This window comes from Pecten maximus, chromosome 11, assembly GCF_902652985.1.
Source record: "Pecten maximus chromosome 11, xPecMax1.1, whole genome shotgun sequence".
Classification (NCBI taxonomy): Eukaryota; Metazoa; Mollusca; class Bivalvia; order Pectinida; family Pectinidae; genus Pecten; species Pecten maximus.
The window spans coordinates 28,995,371-29,012,541 of record NC_047025.1 but is presented as its reverse complement, the minus strand read 5'-3'; the positions used below and the strand labels follow the sequence as shown (position 1 = coordinate 29,012,541).

At 35.1% G+C, this 17,171-nt stretch overlaps 3 protein-coding genes across 3 annotated transcripts; 1 reads left to right on the top strand and 2 right to left on the bottom strand.

The window, feature by feature from the left end:
• Positions 1-1,691: 1,691 nt before the first annotated feature.
• Positions 1,692-6,555, top strand: LOC117338318. The gene is given in 7 exon segments (XM_033899614.1): positions 1,692-1,896; positions 3,570-3,688; positions 4,502-4,559; positions 4,899-4,939; positions 4,941-5,077; positions 5,473-5,578; positions 6,227-6,555. Coding segments are annotated over 7 exon segments (759 nt in total). The 5' UTR covers positions 1,692-1,763; the 3' UTR covers positions 6,392-6,555.
• Positions 6,556-8,072: 1,517 nt separating this feature from the next.
• On the bottom strand, positions 8,073-10,853 carry LOC117337184. The gene is made up of 5 exons (XM_033898033.1): positions 10,669-10,853; positions 9,995-10,141; positions 9,734-9,892; positions 9,162-9,429; positions 8,073-8,608 (listed from the first exon to the last, which is right to left on the bottom strand). Exons 1-4 carry the CDS (start codon positions 10,820-10,822, stop codon positions 9,179-9,181), a joined length of 711 nt encoding a protein of 236 aa, XP_033753924.1. The 5' UTR covers positions 10,823-10,853; the 3' UTR covers positions 8,073-8,608; positions 9,162-9,178.
• Positions 10,854-11,342: 489 nt separating this feature from the next.
• On the bottom strand, positions 11,343-16,766 carry LOC117338542. The gene is made up of 8 exons (XM_033899899.1): positions 16,379-16,766; positions 15,108-15,560; positions 14,126-14,566; positions 13,784-13,969; positions 13,292-13,375; positions 12,812-13,012; positions 11,984-12,379; positions 11,343-11,494 (listed from the first exon to the last, which is right to left on the bottom strand). The coding sequence occupies exons 1-8, from the start codon at positions 16,764-16,766 to the stop codon at positions 11,343-11,345; spliced, it is 2,301 nt and encodes a 766-aa protein (XP_033755790.1).
• Positions 16,767-17,171: the final 405 nt, after the last annotated feature.

Sequence of the window (17,171 nt, the reverse complement as noted above, 5' to 3'; positions counted from 1 at the left end):
AAATCATGCAATAACTGACGTAATGCATACTTCTCACCTCGAACAAACAAAAAGAGTGAATGAAAACAACTTTGTCGGTCCCCATACCTCACCTTTTCATTGTTTTCTGTTAAATTTACCTGTACAAGCATTTTACTGTCCAGGAAATCTTTGATCAATACTAACAATAGTCAGTCATTAGGCATCCTAATGGACACCTGGATATTGTCATATTGCTTGTTACTTGTCATCGAGCTCTACTGATAGGCTTGGGAGCCTCTCTGAGTCATTTGGTTGTCTTCTCTATTACTTTCCAGTTCCGTATAGCAGAGAAGCAGTATGGAGTGATTTTCTGGCTTTAGTTATATTTCAAAATAAAATATAACGAGAAGTTTGGGGAAAATCTACAGTTTTACTATTCAGATACGTTGCCAGGGAAAGTAAGAAGTGTCTGTTGAACAATGTATACATAACGAATTATCAGCCCCTAAGGAATTCTAGTAATTTCCATCTGTATCTTTTAAGAAATGGTATATTTGAATGTGTATTTTTGTATAAGGAAACGGCGCCTGAAGATTTTAAACCTTTCCAGGATTTTTCGAAATCAAAGAATTATAATTTCAAATTTCATTTTGTTATTTTTCTAAACTTTGAATGTATCATTGAAGTTAATCCTTTCATCATCATTGACTTCACCAGTGCCTAACGTGTGTGCAGTCACCTCGTAGGTGTTTCAAAATATCTATAGTGTATTAACTGTATTTGATGCCAATCAGTGGGAGCCTATAGGATAACTAACACTTACAGAAATCTGAATTCATAAAAACTAGTATTCATAACGAATTTTACCTGTTTGTTTTCTGGCTTAATATAGACCTAGAAATATATGCATTCATTGTTAGTTTTAACAACTGTATGTAGGTCTGTTAGTCTTTGGGAATTCCAAGTAACATCTATAAGATATATTTAAGGAAAGTTATTTTTTCAACATTCATGAGGATATTTGCCATAAATCGCATTAGTAGCGAATCATGGAATATGTACAGAAAGCAATGTTGTTATGACCTCATGAATGTTGAAAAAATGAATTTCATTCTTTATTTTTACATTATAAGTACAAAATAATAAAAGGGGGCATTTTTAAATGTTTTTACCTGGGAGTGACGTCGGAGAGGACAGCCGTTTTTCACGAGAAAGTGTCAGGACAGTTCCTGGTACAGTCTTAGCAACCGTCATAACAACAACACAAACAAAATGTAGTTTCATCTACATTTATTCAGAGATTTTTGGAGTGATTTTCATCTTTCGAACATTAAGGAGACACTAACATCATTCGATTTTTTTTACATATTACATTGATTGTGCTTATTTAAAAGAACTCGTGAAAATAAAATCCGACGGCTTGACGGCGGAGAGTACTACCCGTGGTAACGCAGTGCCCAACATTACTAAACACTGTGATGAATCTAATGTTAAATTGTTATGAAAAATTCATTCATTTTTTTGCCCATGCTTTCAAGCATACTGAATGTATATATATAACGATATAATCATATATTGGCAATTATCATTTCATGAAAGAAATAAGAATATATTAATCGTTTGTGACGTTTTATACCGTAACTAGTGATTGGTTATCTATTTCGAGACAAGGTCAGAAGAGACCCCTGGAAAGGTGGCAAATATTCTGGAAGTCATTGACCACTGACCAAGAAGATAAGATAACTGCCCGCGATATATACCTATTTACTATACTGTATGTAGGTCGTTTGGGAACTTGCGACATGTACATGTATTTGTACGTGGTTGTCGTCTGTTTGGTTGTGGGAAGAGGTGTGGCCAACATCACCGGCCAACACCCCGTTTCTGGAACCTGCTTCTGTCTAACCACCTCCAATGTCAACGCTCACTCGGGCCGTAAGTAGTAGTCCTGTCATATGTTCCACGTTTCCTTCATTTTTGTAATCTCACTTTTATAAGCATGTTGTATTCTATTCACTTTCAGGGTGAATTTAATCCATTACCTCGATCTTCTTAAAATGAAAACAAACTCTACATATGTTTTATCCCGACGCCAAAACCACACGCAATCTTGATTGTGTCTGCAGATAAGCCATCTAACCCCATTGGTCCTTGTATCTGTTTAATATCAGTTATATGATAAAATTTCAGTGTGGCAAATAATTACAATTCCAGTATAACTATGCATTTAAGTTTATACAGTTATTTGGTAATAATTCCCAATAAAACTGCATTATTTGGATGAATTGGAATTTACAGCTGAACACATTGTATTTTCTTTCCACAGTTGCAATTTCGTTGTTTTTGTCAAAGACTCTGGATTGTTCTGCATTTCCTTCCCTTGACTTGCCTTGATCTCGCCCCCTCTAATTCACTGTAGTATTATATGGCAAGCCAAGTTGTTATTCATTCACGGAGCAACGTTGATACAGGATTTGTTCAAATTATATAAGATCTTATATAATTAAATATATCTTATTAACTTCATAAGATATCTTATATATTATGTAAGATATAATACTTAATACATTTTATATCATATCTTTTATGTGATATCTTATATATTACATAAGATATCTCGTTAATTTTAGATAAGATAATCTTATATAATCTATATCTTATATAATTTGGTAAAATACTGAATCAGCATTGCTCCACGAATAAATGACAACTTGACTTTACATGGTATTACCTATTTCTTTTCCCCACCCCGAAAAGACACGCATACCCACTCTCAAACGAAATCGTAATTATAAACCAAAATTGATTAAATGATTGAATATACGAACAAATAAAAAAGATTTTCATGATGACCTTCGAAATATTTCAGGGAAACACTAAAACAAAGAGGTCCCAAAAGTTGTCTTCATTGACGACACCCGGCATAAAAAAATTAAAAACTAGGTCAAATCCGGTAAAGTAACATTCTCAAAATAAGAGCTAGGATTGTAACAACGGAATCACTAGGAATCTCAACAAACATCAAACATGTCGGACATCATATCACACAAGGAAGTAGAACATTTCGTAATGATATATCAATATGTCGGCAATTAAATTCTTCCATGAGTTTTATCTTCAGTTTATCCGTCAATCATGATGATACGAAGTCCTTGAATATCATGTATAAACGATACACGTTTCCGTTCCACAGCTTACACATTTCTTAAGTCATCTAACATTTACTGGTATATTATTTCCTTCCCCAGCATTGCCCTCCTCATCTACCTTCACTGTTGTAGGCCTATGTTTTCTTTCCCGGATAACATTATCCTCGTCATCTACCTTCACTGTTGTAGGCCTATGTTTTCTTTCCCGGATAACATTATCCTCCTCATCTACCTTCACTGTTGTAGGCCTATGTTTTCTTTCCCGGGTAACATTGCCCTCCTCATCTACCTTCACTGTTGTATAATTCCTTTCCCCAACAACATTGTTTTCCTCATCTATCCACCATGGTTGAATAATTCCATTACCCACCAACATTGTCCTCGTTATCTATACCCTCACTATTGCAAAATTCTGTTTTCCTGCTAACAATTGCATTGTTGTATGTTTCATTTCCCCAGCTGGCCTCCACGAGCCGGTGCACGCGTCATTGTCTGTTAACCAGTGCTACAAGTTCCACGGTGGGATCCTTACCAAAGATGGCTACACATGGTACCAGCTTCAAAACGTCAACGGAGAGGTGAACTGTTCATGTTAAAGCGGCACGTAGGCATGTGTCAACAAGATTTATTTATTGTTTTACAACTATTCTAGTTATGAGTTATTAAAAAAAAACATTCAATCAATGAAAGCATATTAATGGCATTTTTCAACCATGATATGTCTTGTTTGGGTATATTTGTTGTGTAACAACTACAATCATATTTCATACTGGCATAATGTTTAATACAGTATATTAAACTACAATACATGTCGATGGAATTAATAATAATTATTTATGACATAACGTCTTTAAACATTGATCATGTACTAGTTTTTTACTTCCGTATTGCTAGACCATATATGCTGTATACTATGAAATGTTCATCGCTAAAGAGCTACGGAGGTATATATATATATGATTTGAAATGTAGGAGTACTACTATTAAGTTTTATACAAATCATCAAAAAAAGCATCGTCGGTATACCGCGGTCCTGACGCTCACGGACAGAGACGGTAATCCACGGTCATGCCGCTCACGGACATAGTCCGACGCTCACGGACATAGTCCGACGCTCACGGACAGAGGCGGTATCTGTCCGTGAGCGTTAAGACCATGGCCATGGGTTACCGGCGATGCAGAGAAACGGGTCCACGAATATGTTATACAGTGTTATGTGGCAGAAGCTTTTAGAATTAAAACCTTAGTCACCTAGCACAATCACAAACGTCGTTGCCTAAAGCTCTTCATTCATCCCATAGCATTTTCTCAACTGATTAAGTTTTGCGATTTTCGGTTCTCTTGTTGTTGAAAAAAACCACTAATGTTAATTTTCTAACGTTTCTTTGCAGAACCTTTGGGTAGCAGGGAATTTCTTGAACATAGCCTCTGATGTAGCCCTATGTACTGGTGAGTTTCTGTTACGGTTTTGTCCGACATTTATTGTTTGTTTTTATTAGAGTGTTAAACGACTTTAGAAGATGTGCCCTTTTTTTTTTTTTTTTGTCAGGTTTTGAAGTACCTGTATGTGTAGTGACTTTATAGAACTACCTCCATTTAGTGAAAATATTTAGTTGCATAGTGTAATGCAAAAGGTTTAAAGCTTAAGAAACATAAAGATAAGAAACTGTATTAAAGAGCAAACCTCTGGAAATCTGGTATATCTAACGTTAACAACTTGAAATTATATTGCCATAGAGAAAATATTAAGTAGCAACATTATATAATGTTTAAAATATGTTTTTGCAGCCGGAGTTTCAGCATGTACAGACACCACAGCTAAAAATCTAGGCTTGCGAAATTCTACAGTTACATAACTCGGGTCGGATCACTTTATGGGATCGTCATCCTTCTGGTAACCATGACAACGCCTATGCCTATAACAACATCCGGGATACCTGTAGGGGACTAGGGGCCTCCAGATCAAGGTATTCCATCGAAAGATCGTATATCCAATCATGCATATATGTAATGTATTTCACGTTTTAAAAGTATGTGGCTATACTTAAAGAAATACGCCATACTTTACTATAAGGCTGCTGTTTTCACGTGCTTCTATGCTATTTCGAGTGTATGTTAAAATTTAAACAAGACAGATGCATTCCAAAAAATAATATTAATAGAGAAAATAAAAACAATTTTCATAATTTCCGCAAAGACAAATTCCTCTTTGCCTAAAACAAAATAAAACAGCGGATTTGTGCCTATAGATTGTGACGTTTACACTCAATTGTTGATAGGACATGTCTGATTAGTTTGATTGACATTTGCGTGTCTATTATTATCACTATGTTCGTTGTTTGGATATGTATGCTATTTTCAGTTATTACTGCGACCTATGTGGTAACAACACGCCCGGAGGTCACGTTTGTCTCAGCAGGACGCTGTTACAATTCATATACGACTTGGGTAAAGCAGGTAACATGCATGTAAGTGCTAACCTCTATAATTATATTAACTTTTAATAAGGAAACGACCATACACTATCTGTTTTTTTACCTTTTTAAACGATTTAATGATGTACCACATCAAAAACATTTAAAAGCATGCGACTGTTATGGATTTTAAAGCAAATCTTGTCTGTAGTGAATTCGTTTTAAATATTCAGTTATTCAAAGACATAAGTAACAATAGTGGTATTGGTAATATCCAATATTAAAATACAAGAATAATATTGCAAGACACAGAATGAGGTAATGGAAACATATCACAAACATAGCCCACCGCATTACCAATATGGCTTCCATTGCTGTCGTTTTTTCTCAATAATTATATTGGTTCATGAATACTTATGTACACTATAATTTCACAATGGCATAATTAAATAGCTTACATATAAGATAATTAAATCAAAGATTTGTTACTACACAAGGGATTTTCATATTTTCCCTATTGATCAGACATGGTTCTCTATAAAAGTTTCGATGCCCTTATCAAATCTTCGACTTATTTTCAAAATACTAAACTATGCTTGTATAATGTTGGCACTTGTAGTCACATGATCTAATACCTGTTTATCTATCTCGTACGATGTTCCAGTTACGATCACAAACTTACTGTGTTTTATTATGGTACAGGTAAATGAGATAGCGGGGGCCTGCCACCACTGTCACTCATCTCACTACAAAGGGACGGCTGTAGACATTCAGGCCAGCTCTAGGAACACCGAGATCATGACCAAGTGCAGGTCCATGGGTGGATTCGCCCTCGATGAGACTAGCCATATCCATTGTAACTTCTGATGAAGTAGAATAACATTATTGTCTTATATATTGTCGCGATATCCGTATTTCATAGAAAGAAATCTGAATAAAGTCCTGATTTGTACTGACAATACATTGTAGAAACCAGGTCAAATTTATTTATATGCATGACAAAGCACATGTCAATTAAAACGTATATTTTAGAAAACCAAGCGTCCCCAGCCTCATTAATGACACTAGCTATATACAAAAGGTCAAATAGAAGACAGTTACCGGCATATTAGCACTCTAAGCCATTCCTGACTTAACGATCCAATTAAATTGGATATGTTAAACTAATTTTTTCCTATTCAATCAGTCAATTACAAAACTGGTTGGTTGATAACTGTATGTTTAGTAGACAGTATTGATATTGACGTTATTCACAATAATACCGTAGATTAACATAAAATTTCGTGGTGTATAACAAACAAATTAAGAATCATCTATCGTGAATTATTTATATCACAATGTAAGTTGGTGTCATTCAAAACTAGCATACTCGTGTCAACTGTCGGTACTAGAATAGCTCGTCACGGTATTGGCCTACATTGACTAACCGTCGAGATATTCCAGGTCAAATCCAAGTACGATTAGGAAATTTCGTAGACAGAAACTAGGCCATGATGATCTATTTGAGATTTGGTCGCTCATCAATTATACTCGCTAGTTTTCTATCATGTAGCATTACGTGTCTGCTAATCACTTTATTTATTGAACGCGCATACAGCGAAATTAAATACCGCGCGAAAAATTACAAACTATACAGTATGCAGAATATTTGAACATTGTAATTTAAGGTGCAGATTTGTTTCTTTTGAAAATAAAGTTATTTCACTATATACGATGTCGAAAAGGTGAATATTGCAGGTGAATGTAATACTATTTAATGTCGGTAAATATACAATATTTTGGTAATTCATCAAAATGTGAAGTTTAATATCATATCACCAATCTATCTATACCTATATATATAATCATCAGAATGAGAATCCGTACTTGTGTTGAACTTACTGTCAAAAGTCCCAAAATGCATTGTTCCGATCTGACAGGAGAACATAATAAAGACAAGCAGGGCTTAGTTAGAATTGATAATATCCCACACAATGTATCATAATGTATTACATTGTGCAAACCTAATTGCAACAACATTCATGGCACTGTGTCGTTATCCCGCCCGCTCCATTTCAGTAAATTGGAGTGTCAGTAGAAAGATTTTCGGCTGTTACCTATGACCTTGCCGCAGTCATCCAGTACATTGTGTCCTCGAGCTCCGACAGATAGTGATGGACGATGATTGAAAGTAGCTATACAGAATTGGACGGTGTATGGTTCGTAGCGTTCTTCTTTTAGGTGTTTTGTTACTGTCAGCACTCGCATACTTACTGGTGTGCTATTTAGTAGGTAAATGAAAAATTATTCCTCATCATAGTTTTATGTATTGAACTGATGAAAAAAATCAACAATTCAAGAAGTTATCAATGCTCTAGATAAAACATGAACAATGCGCTTAATGTATTGAGATTTAATCAACATACATAATATTATACGTGTAACAAATAAATTATCCATTATAAAAATATCATAAATACAAAAAAATGTAATCACAATTCAGAAATCAATTCATAAAGAGTTATACTCAACATAATTATACCTAACCCATGCATTTTAAAATATTTAAAAAATTCAAAATATATTTATATATATATATATACATTTTTTTATATATATTTTATGTACATCATACATTTATATACAATAACAATGCGTTATTAAAGATCCAATCACCATGCGGATACGTAAATAAAATAACGAATGCATGTTGGACATAAATACAAGCAAACATACCGGACAACATACGTCGGTGATAATAATCTTCCTATTGACGTATACGCCAACTATACAGGCTATAGATAACACGTCAAAATTGTACTGAACTTCACCAAATTATACAAATAAACAGTCAGCACCAAATATCCAAGAAAATAGCACAGATTTAGATATATACAAAATCTGTGATTATAGTTAGAATACAAAAGCACATGTTATGACATTAAAACCGGTTGATTCGATAATTATTATACAAGCAATATTATATTATCATTATTATCCATGTATCTAACTTCTGATAGGGATACTAAATGTTTATATAGCTTTATCATTTACATCTCGAATGTTTCAGTTAACATCTTGTTTCTCTTTCGAAGGCTGTGGATTCTGTGGGAGAAAATAAACAAAAAACAAAATAGCTTCACATACAACTTTCTAAAGAAACAAATGTTTTGATGTAATATACTTTTTGAAAAAAGAGCTTGTATTAATGTGTATTTTACCTGCATTAAAGTGCATAATTCAAAATAGAACTGGACAGAAGTTAGCTCTCTGTATCCAATGTTTATTACAATTGAAAAAAACAGGTCTTTTCTTCACTTCCTTTCTTCATTTTTCCTATATTAATTACCAATAGAACTAACAGATTCTGTGTGCCTTTTCTAATATTGATATTTACCACACATAAAATGATATTAATGCATTTTCTTTCATCTTTATACTTTCCATTTTTACATTTCAGACATATTAAAGCTTCCAGTTATGAAATAATTGCCACTAAAAGTGGTCTTTTTGTATTGTTGGATCTTTATATTTACCTTCTATAAAGTTTAAGATTTTGTATAATTTTCGTTTTTTTTTTTTTTTTTTTTTTTTTAATATTGCCACTGACATTGACAGGTTCCGTATAGTGGGAATTTCTATCTTTTTTAGTATTTACCATATATAAAATAGCCCTTATGAGCCAAAAGTTCTACAGCCATTTACACGGATTCTCTTCCTGTGGTTGTCACCAGTTGGTCTACCGGAAGTTTCACGGCTGGAGGGATCCGCCCCGTTGCTGTTACTAGTTGGTCTTCCGGAAGTTTCACGGCGGGAGAAATGCGCCTTGTGGTAATCACCAGTTGGTCTTCCGGAAGTTTCACTGCTTGACGGATCCTCCGTCGATCTTAGAGCATTCTGGTTTGTTGTACCAACGTTAAGGTCACCTGAAGAATGGTACAGATGATGCTTTATTTTATTTACAACCGGGTGGTCATTTTAAAATCGCTTTCAGCAGCTATCTAATTCTTATTTCTTTTAAGTATTTTTCACGCCATAAGAACCTATTTAATTCCTTAATCCTGCAGCAATAACGGATGTCCTCCTGTTATTTAATTACAATGTCATCATTTAAATGACCAACATAATTATGCCTTTACTAGCATATAAATCCTAGCTTCATGTTTCTATATATAATCATGAGACATCAATTCAAAAGACATTGAAAACTAGAAACCGAACATTAATCACCTTTGTCTTGACGCGTTGTCAAATACTTTGCTGTAAAATATCTGTTTCTAGCATTAATACTACGCTTAGGCTGTTCTTCGATGTGGTGTGAAATGTGATCATTGTTGTTTGGTTGCATCAAGTTTTCCTCCTGTAGGTATTCGGATTGATCTGAGTGTTCTATATAAGGGAAGAAGTCATAAGTATATCAGTTGTATAGATATATTATTATATTCACATTTAAATGTGCTATTAGTTAATGTAACATTTGAACATACATACTCTGATCTCGCTGTTTGGAGAGGTATTTGGCGGTGAACTGGCGACTCCTGTATCCCTTTGATTTGGAATCTTCAGGAGCTGTTTCTCTTCCAGTCCCAACTTTTACTATACCATTGGAGCTCGATAAACACGGACCACCAAGGGAAACTGTGGGTGACACGTAGATATACCGTAAGCTTAAATAATATTAACTGTGATGTGATGAATATTGCACACTCTTGTATCATCTTAAAGGCTGTATCATAACTATCTCTCCACTGTCGATACCAACATGTACTGTTCACCATTTACATGTTTTTGTTACCGAAGTGAATTTCGGTTGAAAAGATGAATTCACATTAGAATTTTAAAATTCTTACAACATAATTAAATCGTCTACGTTACATTGTCATCAGCGATTTGGATGTTAATTCGGATTATCACTATAATATAATTGGTAAATAATCAACAACACAAAAACAATTGTAAATATTTTTGAAAACATGTTAGAAAAAACAAAAAAGATGTGTAAATTGCACAAAATAGATGTTAAGTCGATTTCAAATTGGACTTGGTCACATGTGAGATTTTTAGATTAATTTTCGCTAAATTCATAAAAAGCACCCTCTAATTATATTACAAAAATTGGTACCCGGTACACTTGTATACATAAATTATACACTTAAACCTCATACCTGTGGTTTGGCGTCCGTTAAGGTAATTTGCTCTACATTGTCTCTCCCTCCTCAGTGGTCCTTCTTCGCATCTCTGAATTTTCTTCATATCACGGCTAGACTGGGGTTCTTCTTTTATCCTCTGAATTATCTTAACATCACCGTTAGAGGTCATATCTTCAGCTGTTCGGACATTTGAACCAGCTACATCTGAAAATATGAAACGGTTTGTAATTAACACATTCATGTAATCTCTCTTTACAAAAAAAAAATGTTTAAATCATATGAACACATATCTACAATATATATAATTAATGATTGATAATCCTTCCACATATATGGCGTTACAAATACATTTACACAGTTACCATCACCTTGATCACTGAAGTAATTCAGGAGACCTGGAAGCAATATCAGACAATTTATTTGGAAAATGAATTACGATATATCACTGAAAATGTATATATTTTAGCGGTAATCATAAAATAGCGATTTTTGTGCTGAAATCATTCCACTAAATCGCCATTGAAGTTATTTATTGTAGTTTCTCTACATTGTTGTCAATTGTAGACGCGCTAACTTATCATTCCGCAAATCTGGTCCAATTCGGTTTTGCGCTAAGATTTGAGTACGCAAAAATATGTATATTTACAGTTTGCTATGATATGTACACGTGGCGTTACAGTGATAAACGGTTACTTACTTTTACCTTCCTTTTTTGATTGGTACTTGGCTGTAAAATGTTTATTTGTTGTATTTCGTTGCTTGTTTTCAACACAGATTTTTTTCTTTATGTCTGCAGGAGTATTACAATCTTTTTTCTTGTCTCCATATGGCTGCTGAAAACCTGATATATTAAAACAAAACCAAAACGAAATGATTCACAAAACACAACTAATACAAAACTCAAAGTTTACAGATATCGGCCATTTATTGAATAAGACTAAGTGAAAGTTACTGAACTAACCGGATGTCCCGAGATGCTCATTCAGTTCGGTGACCGCTGGGAACGAATTCAACAGGTCTTATGAAATGATCGAAAGTATACCTTAACATACGATCTGGACAGGTAGAAACACTTAATAGATTGGTGAACTTCAAAGACTTAAGATGTCTGTGCATTAATGCGGCGAAAGCAGACTTAAATATTTCTAATATGGCTGTACTCTAATATTGCACTAACCGATTCCCACCAACTATATGTATCACATGTTACATTCATTATGGTGTATCATTAGGATTTATTTCGTAAACTTTAATTTAAGAGTACTAACTATTTTCATATACATAATAAGACAATTAGTAACTAGAATATTCAGTTAAAGAGAAAAAATACCTTTTGTGTACACTTTTTGTACGAGTTGCACACCACTAAGACTGCAACAGTGACATCCTTGTTCAGGCGGTGGGATAATCTGGGCATTGTCAATCACATCCCCTCCCTTCGTACAATGGGATTCTGTAATGTTTATCGGTAAACGAGAAGAATCGTGCGAACTGCCACTTGGTGGATAGTTATCCTGTTCTACGCTATCCTGGCTCGGGGATCTCTCACAGCCTCTGCTGTTATTACTTTCGTTGAGATGAGTGTATAAATCATGACGGTTCTCTTCTTTTTCCATTAAAATATTCATAAAGTTTGACATCATTGCTGTTCTCATACTAGTTTCTGGAGATTTTGGACATTCCGCTTCTCCGTGATCAGACATCAGAGTGGGCTGGCAGAGAACATCTAAAACGAAATAGCATTATGCGAGACATTATGTTTGACTAGTTAGTTTTCATACTTGGTTTGTACGATATAAACTACCCGTCTGTGATCACATGGCAGTTGAAATTTTGTGAAATAGAAGATTGTTTTTTGTTTTTTTTTAATTTCAATTTAGTTTTCATCAGTACTATTTATGCAACCATTTTTGTTTCCGTGGGATGGCCTATAAATCAGAACTAAAATGAATAGATTTTGCTATAAATTAGAACTAAAATGAATAGATTTTAGGGTATATTGTTCACACATATCATTCAGATCGACTTCACTATTTATTTGCTACATTACGTAAATCAGGACAGTGGGATATGATTATGTTTAAATTTCCTTTGCTTACGATTGTCTGTTTTTACACGAATATATTAAATTTAGAATATAAACAAAAAACAATCTCACCTTTAATGCTCCTGTATGTACTGTTACAATGGGTTGGCCCTGTATAAAATTCGGGATCCAAACGTAAATCTTGGTCCATTTTTGGATCTGTGCTCGAGTATTCCTCACTCAATAACTCTCCAATAGAAGCCATTTCCATTTTATTTTGGACATTTGGTATATCTTCATCTTCAGAAATCTCATAACTGTAATCCTGAACATCTGTAAATAAAAAGTAAATGATGCTATGACGTCGAAGCGGTTAAGACTTATACGGTACAATCTAATCCGTTTGCTCAGATTTTGTGAGTGCGCATGTGTTTCAACTAATAAAGACTATTCTCGCCTTCTCAAATTTTGGTACCTGCATTAGAGGAAATGCAGTTGTCATTCCTTAATCCAGAAATATCGTCACTTAGATTGATACAGCGGATACTGAAATCCTCCTAGTGTGATAACTCTTTAATATGTTCAGCTTATGTTGATTTACTGTTATCTTACCGGTTCGTTTCATTTCCGCTTTTAGTTGACTGTGTGCATTTTCATCATCGTCGGATGACGTCTCGTACGTGTAACCATGGGAATCTGAATAAAAAAGAAACATTATTAGAAGATTGAAACGCAAGATTTGCTGGAGAAATATTTTTACTTCCTGTTGTAAAACCGGGGGACTATATGTTTCCTCCCCGTCCGTCCGTCCGTCCGTCCGTCCGTCTGACGCTTTCAACTTTACCAATGACCACCGTAGAATGATCAGGTAGATATAGAAGTTGATTTTATCATACTATGCCATCTATTGTGGAAATATGAACAAAGTGTATTGAGGGGTCTCGAAATATGCAATTGATTCCGTACTGGACGGGACGGGGCGGACACTGGTAATACAAAGATGATTAAATTTAACTTAAAACATAAAACCCATGTCTACATGGATCGCATTCTTTCTTTATGGTATTTAAATTAGTAATTAGATTATTATATTACATTTCATACTTTCGGAAAGGTTGTTGGAGTCAACTGGCCCTTTATACATTTGGGTATCCGAAGCTATTTGAAGGTCCGTTTTCGAAAGGCATTTGTTCGCTTTTGATGGCCTTCTTCTGGACATTACGCCAATGTCTATCTTGGAATTCTGTATATCTTCGTCTGTAGAACTTTCATAACTGTAATCCTGGAAGTCTATGGATTAAAAGCATATAAACGCAGTGGTATAGCAGACAATTATTTAATATATGCTTATGTCAATGACAGTATCTTATAACTTAATTTGGGTCAATATACATATGTATGTAACAGTTTTTGCGTTTAACCGTAAATATCCTCTTATTATTTTACCTCCATTTGATGAAATGCTGTTGTCATTCCGTAATCTACAAGCATCCTCACTCAGATGGATACAAGGTATTGTGAAATCCTCTTCATCTGATCCTCTATTCTTTTCATGTGATTCCAACGTAGTTGATTTCGAATCCAAGGCTGGAGCTGCATTACTGGTGATTCCTGTTTGGACGTCTTTGCTAGTGGCACAGATGTTAGAAGACATAACTTCGGCAATACTATCCGATTCTTCATCACCATACGTGACTTTGTGGTACCCAGCACTTGGAACATAGTCGGATATTGAATCCTTAGTCATCCCAACGAGGCCAGATACCTTGTTGTCGTGAACACCAGTTTTGCTATCAAATTCCTCTTTTTTCACTTTATGTTTACTGAGTGCATGTTCATCTTCATCTGATGACGTTTCGTATGTGTAACCACGGCATTCTGTCGAATCTGAAGGTAATATGTTAATTAAATTCAAAAATATTTATTTTGTCAAAAATTATGTGTTCGATATACCAGGTAGCTTTTCTTTTAAAATGTGATGATGATTAGCGAAGGCCACATCAGTAATAGTGAAAAAAGAAATGCTAAAAAATACCTATGTGGATATTTCATTTTGAAAACGGTAACGATCAATGTGTTATTTGGGGGAAAAAAACTCCATAGAAAATTAAATGGTTATATAACATATCATGGAGGGGTGTCAATCCGCTAGTGAAAATTACACTACATGGGGATCATGATATATATTTGGCAAATTTGGGGGGATTCTATATTCTTGCCTGTCTGTTGACTAAGCCCAATAGGGGCTTTTGAACAAATATGGTGGGGATATTATTATCAATTATATGCATACGTGTATAATGATATAGTAGAAACCTTTTCAACATATCGTTTGCTATATGAAACAATCCAGTAATTCAATATCGTGTCCATATATATTTCAAGTTTTATGTCTAAGTGGACAATCACATTCTATCATTATTTTTACCTCCGTCGGATGACATGCCGTTGTCATTCCTTATTCTACGAGCAGCCTCACTCAGATGAATATGGGGGATGGTAAAGTCCTTTTCATCTGATGCTCTAACTTCTTCATGGCGTCCAACCTTCGTTGACTCCAAATCCAATGAAGATACTTCTCTTACTGGGGTTAGATCATGCTTGGTTCTCGTTTGGGAGCCTGCACCACAGCCGTTTGAGGATATTACATCAGCAATAATATCCAACTCATCGTTGTCATACACCACCCCGCTGTTGCAATCATCAAGTATAATATCTGAGACTGTAATCTTCTTTACCTCACTGCAACCAGAAAAGTCGCGAAGCGTCTTGTTGACGTGGACATCCGTTTTACTAGAGAATTCTTCTTTTTCCACTTCATGTTTACTGTAAGCATGGTTCTCTTCGTCGGATGACGTCTCATACGTGTAACCATGGAAATCTGTAAAATATGAAGAAAATTATTTTGATAAGATTGCAAAAACATCTATTTTGTCAGAAAATATTGGTTGTAGAGAGTTTTTTCTTTTAAAATGTTATTATTATCAGCAAAATCATCAAATACCACATCACCAACCAACGCTACAATGATCATTGATAAGTTCAGTATCAGTACCATACCTACGTAGATATTCCTTCACCAAAATATTCAACATGGAAGTGTGATCTGAGATAAAAATTATCCTCAAATAAAATGAAAATGATAATACAATCGAGGGGTGTTATTTTTGTCATTCCGCAAGTCCTCAGTCATCAACATGTGTTTGCTGAGTATCATCTTGAGGTAACGGGCCCCAAAAGGGAACATGGTGTATTTTCAGATTTCATAAACTACTAACAAGAAACATCAATCTTGTTTCGATCAAACTCGGGAGCAATCTATCCAGCTGGCGGGAATATATTAATAATCATCAAATGTCGGAAGAATGTTAGAGAAGGAGGATTTGGTTGTTTTTGTTTAACGTCCTATTAACAGCCATGGTCATTTAAGGACGTGCCAGGTTTTGGAGGTGGAGGAAAGCCGGAGTACCCGGAGAAAAACCACCGGCCTACGGTCAGTACCTGGCAACTGCCCCACGAAGGTTTCGAACTCGCAACCCAGTGGTGGAGGGCTAGTGATAAAGTGTCGGTACACCTTAACCACTCGGCCACCGCGGCCCCGTTCAGAGAAGGAGGAACGATGTTGTTAATTAATTTGGGTCAATATCTATGTTACTCTTCGTGTCTAAGTGGACAATCATATTATCTCGTTATTGTTACCTTCGTCGGATGACATGCCGTTGTCATTCCTTATTCTACGAGCAGCCTCACTCAGACGAATACAGGGGATGGTAAAGTCCTCTTCATCTGATGTTCTGACTTCTTCATGTCGTCCAACCTTTGTTGACTCCAAATCCAATGAAGAGATTTCTCTTACTGGAGCTAGATCATGCTTGGTTCTCGTTTCGGATTCTGCAACACAGCCGTTTGAGGATATTACATCAGCAATAATATCCAACTCATCGTTGTCATACACCACACCGCTGTTGCAATCATCAAGTACAATATCTGAGACAGTAATGTTCTTTAATTCACTACAACCAGAAAAGTCGCCAAGCGTCTTGTTGACGTGGACATCCATTATATCAGGCAATATCTCTTTTGCCATTTCATGTTTACTGTAGTACATGGTTCTCTTCGTCGGATGACGTCTCATACGTGTAACCGTGGAAATCTGTAAAATTTTAAGGAAACTGTTTTGATGAGATTGAGAAAACATTGTTTTTGTCAGAAAGTATGGTATGCAGAGAGTTTTCTTTTAAAATGTTATGTTGATAAGCAAAATCATCAAATACCATATCACCAACCAACGCTACAATGACCATTGATAAGTTCAGGATCAGTACCATACCTGTGCAGATATCCCTTCACCAAAATATTCAACATCTACATGTTATCTGAGAGAAACATATTCTCTTCAAATAAATGGGAAAAGATTAAACAAATTGGCGTGTGCTATTTTTGTGATTAGTGGTTCCTCGGTGATGAACATATTTTTGCTGAGAAATACCTT